The 12,528-nt window shown below is 38.8% G+C and overlaps 1 protein-coding gene across 3 annotated transcripts in view; it reads right to left on the bottom strand.

Annotated features, from left to right (window-relative positions):
• Window positions 1-800: 800 nt before the first annotated feature.
• Window positions 801-12,528, bottom strand: part of PPAT (phosphoribosyl pyrophosphate amidotransferase) — a 70,474-nt gene continuing 58,746 nt past the window's right edge. For all 3 annotated transcript variants that reach the window (XM_073341961.1, XM_073341963.1, XM_073341962.1), the window contains exons 5-11: window positions 12,379-12,524; window positions 10,878-10,950; window positions 6,544-6,695; window positions 4,655-4,782; window positions 4,102-4,323; window positions 2,694-2,814; window positions 801-1,198 (exon numbers count right to left, since the gene is read on the bottom strand). In XM_073341961.1, coding sequence (XP_073198062.1) covers window positions 1,023-1,198; window positions 2,694-2,814; window positions 4,102-4,323; window positions 4,655-4,782; window positions 6,544-6,695; window positions 10,878-10,950; window positions 12,379-12,524 — 1,018 coding nt within the window. In that variant the 3' untranslated portion in view covers window positions 801-1,022. The remainder of the gene's footprint in view (window positions 1,199-2,693; window positions 2,815-4,101; window positions 4,324-4,654; window positions 4,783-6,543; window positions 6,696-10,877; window positions 10,951-12,378; window positions 12,525-12,528) is intronic.

Raw genomic sequence — 12,528 nt, 5'->3', positions numbered from 1 at the left:
ACAAGCTAAGCAAAATGTTATTTTACTTTTGATTCTAACTGGAAGGCCCATTTATAAAAACACATTAGCTCAGACCTCAGAATTTTTAAGGATTTATACTGAAATAAAATAATGAAGTGATGGAGAAAGTTAGCAACTTTGCAATGCAGGTCTAATCATACTTTCTAGGTTTGTAAATATCACAACTAGTTTTCCCTGTCATATCCCAATGACATATACTAAAAGCAATTATGCTGGGCTTCAATATGCTTAAATTAAGAAAATATCAAATTAGAGAGATTTTTTGTTTAGTATTTTCCTGAGTCTTCTGTTTTTAAGGTCACATGCTATAAAGATAGTGTTCACTGAATATGGACACATATTAGATGTAGATACATAGCTTGAATATAAAAGCCTTTTAGTAACATAAGCAAAAAACAAACAAAAAAACCCAAACACTTAAGTACATCTCCTGTTCTTTACAATATAATATTCCACAAAGTACGAGATAAGAATTCCTTGGAAGCCATTTAACTCTTCAGAATTGGGCATTTTCTTCAAAAAAAAAAAGCAAAGTTCACCTTTTTCTTTTGCACTAATACGGTTTGATAATTATAAATTATTCTGTATGATCCATGAGCTGTATCCTAAATTGGTTTTTAAATAATTTATCAATGTTGTGAATAAACCTAAAAAGAACATCCAACTTCCTTGACAAGATTAAAACAAAAAACAGTTTAGCTGGGACAACTAAGTAATCCAAAAGACCGGGTGGTTTTTACATTACATCCACGAGGAAAAAAAACCCAAATAAAAGGCACTATTGTCCGTGATTTTTATTTTATTTATCCAGGTACTTACATTATATGGTTTTCGTCATCATAAACTTTATAGAAAGTCTGCAAAGACATGTCTGTAACAGCAATTAGACGTCACTAGCTTTAAGTGGCTTGCTAAATGTAAGAAGATGCTATGCGCTGTTATTGACAACATACTTCTCAATTCAAAAAACTACATTCAGCAACGGTACTTGGGCATTAAAGTCACCAGTCGAGCTCTACTGGGTATTCCCCAGTAAGACATGCTGTACAGTGGCCAATCTTTCTAACACGAGACTTATTGGTTTTAAGGCTGTTTTGATTTTCTTGCTTTGCTTTGATACTTTCTTGCACAGATGATACCAACCCTTCCACAGAAAGATAAACCACACTGTCTGCTCCTAGGGGAAATAAAAGAAGACAATGAAACATTAAAAGCTACACTAGTATTAAACAAAATAAAAGCATCTTGAACATGTAGTCATGATATTACATGGGTTCTCTCCCTGTGGGTCACCTCCCCTGCAAGGAAAAAAGACTATAAAACAAGGTGTTAGGGGATCACAATCACCTTGTCCTTTCCATATTACTAAACTGAAGTAGGGGTCCCTTGTTGGCTAGACAGGAGGCGGGGATTCTGGTATGGAAAAGACTGAGAACCACAATGTTACTCATTTTGTCAAAATGGAAACTAAATCCAAGCTGGTCATTGAGATTCTCTGAGCTCATAGCACATTGCCTCCCTGAATTAGCAATTATTCCAAGTTCACCTTGGAAGCAGCCACACACACAGCTGTTTCAAGCTGTCTTTGTTCCATAAGCAGAGCATCCATGACTTTTGTTCTTCTTGCTGTATTTGGCTATTGGGCCTTTGAGATAATGCAGTAAGTGGTTCACGTGAATGCTCTAGCAGGAGGAGAGAGTGTTTCACCCTCTCATTTTATCACTTTTGTTAATTACATTGTGAACAGATATTAAAATGTGATCCTCCAGCAAATTCATAATGCTTTATTTGTGCCATCACAATTAATGCCATGGGGGGGAAAAGGCTGATTAAAAGATTAGACAGAAGGAGCAATGAAGTCAATCTTAAAAACACTAAAAAAAACCCTGCAAGTTTAAAGGCTTTTTACTACAGCTGTGTTTTTAAATTGGTAAGTTTTCAAAATCATTGCTACAGCACAATACTATATATGATAATAGACATGCCCATTCACAAGCCATTACTGATCACTATTGCTCCATCATGATAATGCACATCTGTTATTTGCAATGGCACAAATAATAATTTTGGCATTTGTTCTCATTTTTTTTTGTTCTGTAGCAAATATTGCTTACTGTAAAGATTCTAAAATACACTGCATTTATTTTGTTTAAATCTTATAGTTTTAAGATGAGATGCCTTCAGCTCAAGAAAAATATTTACATAAATTCTACAATTTGAGTTTTAAGCAAAACCAGCAAGCATTTATAAATTTAGTAAGAATATTTTATTATGCTTAAATTTTCATCACTACTCTGTCTTCAACTTATCTTCCTGAAATTTTGCATGCCACAGCTCAACACAGGTAGAGTTTTTCTGGGAAGTTTGGCAAGAATCAAAACAACTAGAACTTTGAAACTGTATTTGTCGTTTACTTTTTGAAAGTTATTTGAGTGCTCTATATTTTGTAAAGGAAGAACTATAAACTGCAACAGACAAAACATACAGCTGGTATCAATGTGATCTGGTGTGAGCAGTTCAACAAAAAATTCAGTAGCTCAGTTTGGGGGTTTTTTGGTTTGTTCTTTTTGGGAGAGCGGGGATGTCAGTTTTTCCCCACTGAAAATTTGTGATCATATTTTTCCTCATGACTGAAAAAACTCAAGGGCGGGGGGTAAAACTATAGCATTTACCTATGTATTTTGCAAGGTCATGAAATTCAGGTCTGTTGGCAATGAGTTCTTCTTTTGTTGGAATATTTATTCCCATGTAACAAGGAAATTTTATGGGAGGTGAAGCCACACGAATGTGCACCTGAAAGAAAATGAATTTTCAATATTACATTACCAGTAAAAACTTGCATCTTGATAAAAGTCATTGCTGTTAGTTAATGTTATACTCAGACACGAAAGCCCCAACCCCTGAAAGGTGATCAGCAAAGGCAAAGCCCTGCCTCTATTTGGAGCCCCACATACGTATAAGGATCCACTGTGTGCATTACATTTCAGGATCAGGGTCTTCGGTCTCTCCAGACTCCAAAATATCAGTACGGGTAAAGAAATTTAACAAGTAACATTATTAAAGCCTTTAAAATGGCTTCTTAATTTTCAAATAAAACTATTTTGTCTTCACAACTTTTCTATTAAAAATAGATTTAAAGTGTGAGTAATCCAATTTAAATTAACAGAGCTACTCATGGTAATAAAAATAAGCACACGTGTAAACGTTCACAGGCTCTGTGCTTAGGCAGTGTCTACTCATTGACAGCTTTGGTTATACAAAGCACATTTGCTTCTGTGACAGACTAGCACATTCTATTTCATATGTAAATCAAAGAAACAAATTAAACCAGAAGCAGTATTTTTCTTGAGATTTAGGACAAATGCCTATTTACCTAAGAAGTAAGGTTAAAAACAATACCGCAGCAGGAATAAGTAGTTGAAATATATAGCCGCCACACTGATTTTTAGATAAAACTATCAGTTTTCCATTCAGTCTTGATTTGTCAGTTACATCTTAGGCCATGTCTACACTACCACTTTTGTCAGTATAATTTATTTTAATTCACGGGGGAGGACGGGGGGGGGGGGGGGGGGGGGAGACAAAAAACAAACCACCACTCCTGAGCAATATAAGTTACACCAACAGAAATGTTGGTGGGGACAGTGCTATGTTGATGGGAGAGCTTCTCCCACTGACACAGCTACCGCCACTCGTGGAGGTGGTTTTATGTCGAGAGGAGAGCTCTCTCCTGCCGGCATAGAGAGTGGCCACACAAGCGATCTTACAGCAGCGCAGCTGCATCAGTACAGCTATGCCCTCGCTAGTGTAGACGCACACTTACTTTAAAATAGAGCAGTACCCCCTTTATTCAAGTTTTTCTGCTGCAGATTTTCCTAAGATCAAGCAATCACACAAGAAACTTTTCACACTATTACATATTGTTGTGCATTTGCTTTCTTTGTTTTTATGGCTCTCTTTCTACCACACCTTGTGAGTGCACTAAGGGAAATATTCTGACGTGTAACTGAAACACTCCAACTTGTGTCTCCATCAAATTTCCCTTTACATCTGCATTACAACTGCTGAAAGTGAACTTACCTCCTTCGCACCAGATTCCCTGAGCAGCTTTATTATCGGTGAGATTGTATTGCCCCGCACAATAGAATCATCGATTAGCACAATTCTTTTGCCTTTAAAGTTATCAGATAGGACTCCAAATTTTTTTGCCACTCCAAGCTGTCTTAATCGCATGTTTGGCTGAATAAAAGTTCTTCCGACATATCGATTTTTACAGAGTACTTCAACATATGGCAGCCCACACTACAAGCAAAAGACAATTATACACACAGTTAAATAAAATAAATACATTAAAAATAAGGATTAGGAATTGTAAAGATTTTTTTAAAAGATGACCTGCAGATTAGGGCTAATCAAAGGCCTTTAGCTTGACCAATGTAGTGGCAACAGTGCACTGGTGCAGCATACCACAATATGAAACCCAGCTCACAGAAGACCCACATACACTATCTGACAGGAGGAAAACACCAAAACTAACTTACTGTAAAGGAGAGTCTAGCGTATTTCACAGAAAGTTAGAAACACTGGCGGGGAGGGGAAGAAATAAATATTAAAAATAATCCATCCACAATACCTTTTGTGCATAACCTAGTGCTGCTGGTGTTGCAGATTCTGGTACTGTGCTAACCAAGTCTGCTTCCACTGGTGCTTCAACAGCAAGCTGCTGACCGCATCTTCTCCTGACTGAATACACCATTTGACCTATGGACATTGAGGAAATAATAATTCTTTTCCCTTATGTAATTATGATTTAACTTTCAGTTTGCACAGTACAGGAACTATTCCTATCAAATAAACTCTACAGTAAGTTTTAGGTAAATAGGAAGCCTCTAAAAAGTAATGAGAAATATTCACCACCACCAGTCACCTTACACCTTTCATCTCCTCCCATAATATCCATGTTGCTTTCCATCTTTCAGGCCACTGTGAGGACCAAATCCTTCTTGCCTTATTCAGGTGATCAGTCCCACTGACATTAACAGAACTATTCACTTGAGCAAGACCAGCAGGATTTGAACCTGAATTTTTACTCTCTCCACATCCTGTTTTTGTTCTTGCATCAAATGGTTCTGCTAAGTAGCTTGACATTAGCACAGAATAGAGGCCTGTCCTATGAGAGCTTTACCAAGGTAGTGATCATAGGACAAGACTGATAGCTCCATGTACACTGAACATGTACAGAACTGAAAATTTAATTAGAAAGAAGGATCCACAGGAATGGTTGCTTCTTGTAAGGAAAGATAAGATAAGCCACACTTCAAATGCTTTAATAAGTCCTAAATATTTTTTTAAATGTTGTCTAAAATGATACAATAGTATCTTATATATTCATACATTTTAAGGCCAGAAGGGACCACTACATTATCTAGTTAGACCTCCTGAATAATACGGGCCACAGAATTTCATCCAGTCACCCAGGTACTGAGTCCAATAACCGGGGTGAAAGTAACTTAAAGGATTTACCATTAGGCTGGAGTCCTGAGTGGGGGCATGGCCTCAACCTGAAGAGGTGGGACCTTTAAATCAAGATTTAAATGGCCCAGGGCTCCCCGCAGCAGCCCGAGCCCCTGGCCCTTTACATCACTGCAGGAGCCCTACCGCTCCCCACAATGGGCAGGAGCACCTGGCCCTTTAAAGTGCTGCCTGAGTCCGGCTGCCGGAGCCCCAGGGTAGCGGCGGCAGGGCTCCGGCGGGGATTTAAAGGGCCAGGGGCTCCGGCCCTCGCGGGGAGCCCCTGGCCCTTTAAATCACCTCTGCCAATAACTTGTGTTTGACTACAGCATATCTTCCAGAAAGGCATCCAGTGCTGTTTCAAAGACATCAAGAGATGTACAATCCACCACTTTCCTTAGTAGTTTGTTCCACTGCTTAATCACTCTCACTTTTAAAAAACTGCACCTTGTTTCTACATTAAATTTGTTTGGCTTTAACTTCCAGCCATTGGATCTTGTTATGCCTTTATCTACTAGATTAAAATGACCTTTAGTTCCTGGTTTTCTCCCCAGAAAGTTACTGTGTTATAAGTACCTAAGTGCAAACACTTCTCGACCTTCATTTGAGAAGTTAAACGTATTTCGCTCATTTAGTCTCTCACTGCAAGACCTTTATTTCCAGTCACTGAATCATTTTTGTGGCTCTTTTCTTCTTTTCCTCTCCAATTCTTCAACATCCTTTTTAAAATGTGATCACCAGATCTGGATGCAGTATTCTAGTATTTGACTCATCACTAAATGTATACAGACAGAAAAATCTCTTCCTTCTTCCCTCCTAGTCACTACTCCTGTTTATATATCCAAGGATCGCATTAACCCTTTTTTGACACAGCATCACAGTGTGAGCTCCATGTTAAGCATCTTGTGCACTGTGACCCCTCAACTGTTTTCAGAGTCACTACTTTCCAGGATACAGTCCCCCATTTCAATAACGCCTGCATTCCTTGTTTACTATAGTTTATCTTCATACCTTCAAAAATGCTGTCAGGCCTTGCAAAATAAACATATTCAAAGATACAGAATGCTGATGGATCTCCTCCAGGTCTTGGTACAACATCCAGTGTTTGGACATCATATCTGGATATCTTCACAATCTCTCCAGGGAGGACTTCACGATAATACCTTGAAAAGACATTTGCGGTATTTAGAAATTTCCATACACTTGCATGTTAGTTTTAGAATATAAACAAAGCCATGTTCTGCTAAACCCAGTCAACTTTCTGATATTCAGCAGTCACAAAATATTAGATTATTATTTTAAAGTTGACTCTTTGGCTCCTAGCATTGGACTTTGCCAGCACTAATGCAAGACTAGTGCAGTAACATTGACAGCCTGCATTAGTACCTGAAAATGGTAAATCTCCAGTCTTAGCACTAAATGGTTAAGGACATCTTCCCATTACATGAAACAGCCAAGACGACACTGAAATGCTTTATGTATATTAGTAGCAGTTATAAATTTAAGATAGAGTCAAGTCCTGGCCATCATGAGATGAATAAACTGACTCTTAATTTAGTCTTGACTAGTTTAGTCACTTTTCTATGAAACACAAATCATCCCATAAAATCAAATGGCCTGGAATGAGGAATGTAGTCATAAGAGCTGTCACTACAGTCAGTAACTAGGGTCCTGTCAGTATCAAAATAGAAGGTGGAAGGCAGCTACAACTGAATAAGGGCAGGATTACTGGAATATAGGTCTGCTGTTCCATATGCTTAGATTATAGCTTTTCATAATTAGAACAAAAATTGAATATGGAGTCTTAATAAAAATATAATAAGCTCAGCGATTGCATTATTAAACATATTCTTAGATCTTCTATAAGCTGATCTTCTAACTACTGTTGTTTAAGTATACTGCTTCAATTGACACTCCTAGAGGAATTCTGCACCACTGCACATGGACCAGAATTCATGTACGGTACAAAAAATTTTTTCTTCTTTTCCCCACAAAAAATAACTTTCTGCCTGGAAACTTCTGCAGTTCCACCTTTCACACCTCAGAGGCTGCTGTGGCGCCAGAACAGCCAGCAGACAGCTCCAGTCATGCTCCATTCATCCTGCTCACAGAGCTATGTTAGGACTGACAGAGTGGGGCACAAGGGGCTGATGGGGGGTGGGGGGGGAGGGTGGTGTCATAAGCTGGGGTTCAGAAGGGCTAGTGAGGGGCACAGACAGGGATGTGGGCTCAGGAGCTAGTGGGGTGACAGCTTTGAGTCAGGGACCGAATGCAAAAGGTTCCGCAGGGCCACATGGGGACGGGAACAGATGTGCCTGACTGAATGGGAAAGGCTTGGTCAGCCAGGGTCTGCATGGGGGAGGCTCCCCAGCTCCTTAACTATCCCTCCCTCCTGCCCAAAATCACGTTCCGTACTTCTCCCACCCACGGCCAACAACTTTCCAGATTCACTCCCAGGCTCCTTCCCCCTTCCTCAGCTCCTCCATTACCCTTGGACTCCCCCAAGCCTATAGACTCCTTCTGAAGGATGCAGGAAATAAGTTTCTGTATTGTAGTTTAAATGAATTGCTCAGAGTTCTGTATTAATACGCTAGTAAGGAATCTGTCAAAAAAAACGTTACCTGAATCTTTCTTTTTTGGGGGAATGTATTGTTACAGACATACTTGCTGACAGGTATTTTGAAATAAATTACAAAAATAATTGAAACTAGCATGATTAAATTGTGTTATTTTGACAAATAAAATAAATATGCAGAATTTTAAAATATTGTGTGAAGAATTTTTAGGTACAGAATTCCCCCAGGAGTAAATTGAGTTTAGTTATCCAATTAATTGCATCCTATCACTAGAGGTTAAATGGCAAAAAAAAAAGAACCAGGAGTTCATTTCCTAAGTACTTAGATTTTCAGTTTTACTAAACATGAATCAAGATATTCATATCTGAGTAATGTTGAAAAATATTCACTGCACATATCACACACCAGCAAGTCTTAAAACATGCAGATTAAGTGACTCTGATGAATGCTGGAGATGTAATTTAAAAGGGGATGCATATTCATTAGCCAGATACTAGAATTAGTGGACTAGCTGATAACATTGAGAAAGCTCTACGATACAACCGCATTTGCTCCAACCCCTCAGACAGAGACAAACACCTACAAGATCTCTATCAAGGGGAGGGATAGCTCAGTGGTTTGAGCATTGGCCTGCTAACCCCAGGGTTATGAGTTCAATCCTTGAGGGGGCCATTTAGGGATCTGGGGATTGGTCCTGCTTTGAGCAGGGGGTTGGACTAGATGACCTCCTGAGGTCCCTTCCAACCCTGATATTCTATGATTCTATGAACTACAATACCCACCTGCTGAAGTGAAGAAACAAATTGACAGAGCCAGAAGAGTACCCAGAAGTCACCTACTACAGGACAGGCCCAAAAAAGAAAACAACAGAACGCCACTAGCCATCACTTTCAGCCCCCAACTAAAACCTCTCCAATGCATCATCAAGGATCTACAACCTATCCTGAAGGACGACCCATCACTCTCACAGATCTTGGGAGACAGGCCAGTCCTTGCTTATAGACAGCCCCCCAACCTGAAGCAAATACTCACCAGCAACCAGACACCACACAACCAAACCACTAACCCAAGAACCTATCCTTGCAACAAAGCCCGTTGCCAACTGTATCCACATATCTATTCAGGGGACACCATCATAGGGCCTAATCACATCAGCCACACTATCAGAGGCTCGTTCACCTGCACATCCACCAATGTGTTATATGCTATCATGTGCCAGCAATGCCCCTCTGCCATGTACATTGGTCAAACTGGACAGTCTCTATGTAAAAGAATAAATGGACACAAATCAGATGTCAAGAATTATAACATTCAAAAACCAGTCAGAGAACACTTCAATCTCTTTGGTCACTCAATTACAGACCTAGAAGTTGCAATTATTCAACAAAAAAACTTCAAAAACAGACTCCAACGAGAGACTGCAGAATTGGAATTAATTTGCAAACTGGATACAATTAACCTAGGCTTGAATAAAGGCTGGGAGTGGATGGGTCATTACACAAAGTAAAACTATTTCCCCATGTTTATTCCACCCCCCACTGTTCCTCAGACGTTCTTGTCAACTGCTGGACATGGTCCACCTTGATTATCACTACAAAAAGTTTCTCCCGCACCCCCCCCCCCCCCGCTCTCCTACTGGTAACAGCTCACCTTACCTGATCACTCTCCTTACAATGTGTATGGTAACACCCATTGTTTCATGTTCTCTATGTATATAAATCTCCCCACTGTATTTTCCACTGCATGCATCCGATGAAGTGAGCTGTAGCTCATGAAAGCTTATGCTCAAATAAATGTGTTAGTCTCTAAGGTGCCACAAGTACTCCTTTTCCTTTTGGGATTTATATGTAGTGCAAAACACCCCCGTTGATGATGATTCTTAGCAGAAGTATCTCAGTCTCAGAAGGTAGGTCCAGAGTAAAGCAACTTTTGTTAAGAAAACAAAGATGGTACCAACAGTTAATTATTGGTACATGGAAATGACAGAACTCACCACAGAGGAACATATGTTGTAGCTTGTTTCTAGAACATCTCTCAATGTAATAGATTACTGAAGTTCAGACATTATTGGTTTCCAGTTTTTGCTCTGAATTTAATTTTTACTTCTTGCAGTTTTTGCCTTGTTTTTCCACTTTAAGGGGACACAATTTTACTTACCAACATAACACTCAATTAGTGGCAGATTTGTTAAATGTCGGATTTGCAAATTAACTGTAAATTCCTCATTATAGGTATGAATGATTTTGTTGATTTGACTGTAGTTTTTATTTTCACTGAAAATTAAATGTTTTTGCACAGAGAACATTTCTCCGGTTTCTTTTTTAACTATATACTGGGCTTGTCTTCACTATAGTTAACTTCAGTATTGTCCCAACTTGAATCCTGCCTGCACATAAAAATCCATAATTTGAGTGTGGTGGAGCTGTCAGCTGAAGTGGCTAGCCTATCAGGAGGTATAGGCTACAGTTTGAGTCAACACAACCCACCAACTGCTAAAACAACCACTCTGTAGTTGGAATATTCATTTTACATTGTGGCTGTACTCACTTAACTCCTTTTCAGTTAGCTTAGCTAACTCTACAGTGAAGAGATAACCACACAGTCTTCTTTGCAGATGATTTCTGAATACACTATTGCCATATTTATTTAAATCCATAAACTGATAGATATAATCTTTCATACTGTATGTGAATACTATCATTTGGCTATTTAAATCTCTATTCACTGTTTAAAGTGTTTACAGATCACCTTGTATGTGAAGGAACTTACTGTGCACCAATAGATAAAAAGCTGCAGGATTCAGAGGAGACCACCCATCCTTCTGTTTCGCTGTTTTTCTTCCCTATAATAAAATTTTCAATTATAGTTACATTATCTTCACAGGTCTTGGAATTATAATCACTAAACATGTTAAATTTCTGCAACAGTACTGGCCTGTTACATTTTGTAATCATGTACTTGGGCAAGTCAAATAGTCACGATTTCTAAATAGAAAGTTTGGAATTGAAAGTTGCTGTAACATTTGTTGAAAAACTGTTCTTTGGAAACATTATATAAAACTTGTCCTTGAGAGATTAGAAAAGCCAGTTTCACACAGTCACTGTTCATAAGGACAATTCAGAGAAATAAATTCCTTATCTCCGCAGGACTTTTCCCCCCTACTTCCATCTCAATAAGTTTTTGGGGCCCTGGTGTATACACATGCTTTTTGTTTAGATAAGAAATTCCTTACTCTCTGTATATTAAGTGGTGCCTCCAATGCCACTGAAATCAATAAAAGGGTGCCCTTGGACTTTAATGGGCATTCACTGGACCCAAAGTGAGAAGAATTCTCAAAGATAGGCAAATGAAAGGGAACAAATGGGCAGATTAAGAACATAACAGGATACAAACACTAATATACAGTATTTGGACATTGCGAATATTTTCTAAGAGATTACAAAAAATTCTCACACACAATCCTCCATGCCATATCAATTTCTTTGGACAAAGAATGGCTTTATACATTTTTTCCTGCAGTTAAAAATGTCAAGTTCCCATATCTTACAGCACACTAGGTCTTAAGGTTTTTCCTTGAAAATCACTGGTATCACTCAGGGCACTGAGATGGGAAGGTATGTACAATTCTCCTTTGGGATTATCTTCCACGAATGACCAGATTTTATCCTGACTCAGAACATTTTGGTTTACAAGAACATGCAGAGCCTTTATTCAAATTCCTATATTTGCGTTTTCACGTTAACTCCTTGCCATAATATGTGGACAAGTGGGTTTCCCAGCTCCTTCCAGAAGAATCCCCCCCAAAAATAATTTTTCCTTCAATAAAACAAATAAGCACCAGTAGCCCAAAGCTAATAAGCAACCCTACAACAAAAAGGAGAAGAAATAGGGCCTGTATCTAGCCATCCCCACTTTTCTCCCAGGGCAGAGGGGAGAAATCTCTCTCCAATTATCTCTGCTGCAACTAGGCTGCCTCTCTCTGCTGCTGCCATGGGGGAATGGGGATTTACTATTGTCAAGAGAGAAGGGGTGCTTCTGATTTCCTTTAAATTTGTTCCCACCATCAAAATGTATTTTGTATTTTATAAATCAACCAATATTGGGATATTATTGCATCCGATGTTCAGAGAGAGCAACATTTTAAAGAAAAGTTGCTCAACTGCATGAATGTGGACATGATTCCCCCATTAAGTGCAAATGTATTATTTATCTAGCTTTGCAAATGTAAACATACTTATGGCTGGTTACCCAGTCTTTACATAGGATTTACCTTTTCCACTCATACTGCCTACTGAAATGAGACGACCAATGCAGAGTGGACGATTCCCATAGGGATCACGTACTGCATAGATTATGTCTTTATGCATCATTAGTAGTGAATATGAAGTAGGGGTTTCATTCATTAAATTTTTGATTCTGA

This window comes from Lepidochelys kempii, chromosome 4, assembly GCF_965140265.1.
Source record: "Lepidochelys kempii isolate rLepKem1 chromosome 4, rLepKem1.hap2, whole genome shotgun sequence".
In the NCBI taxonomy this organism is placed as follows: Eukaryota; Metazoa; Chordata; order Testudines; family Cheloniidae; genus Lepidochelys; species Lepidochelys kempii.
The sequence above is the reverse complement of the archived record's forward strand: the minus strand, read 5'-3'. Positions and strand labels throughout refer to the sequence as shown.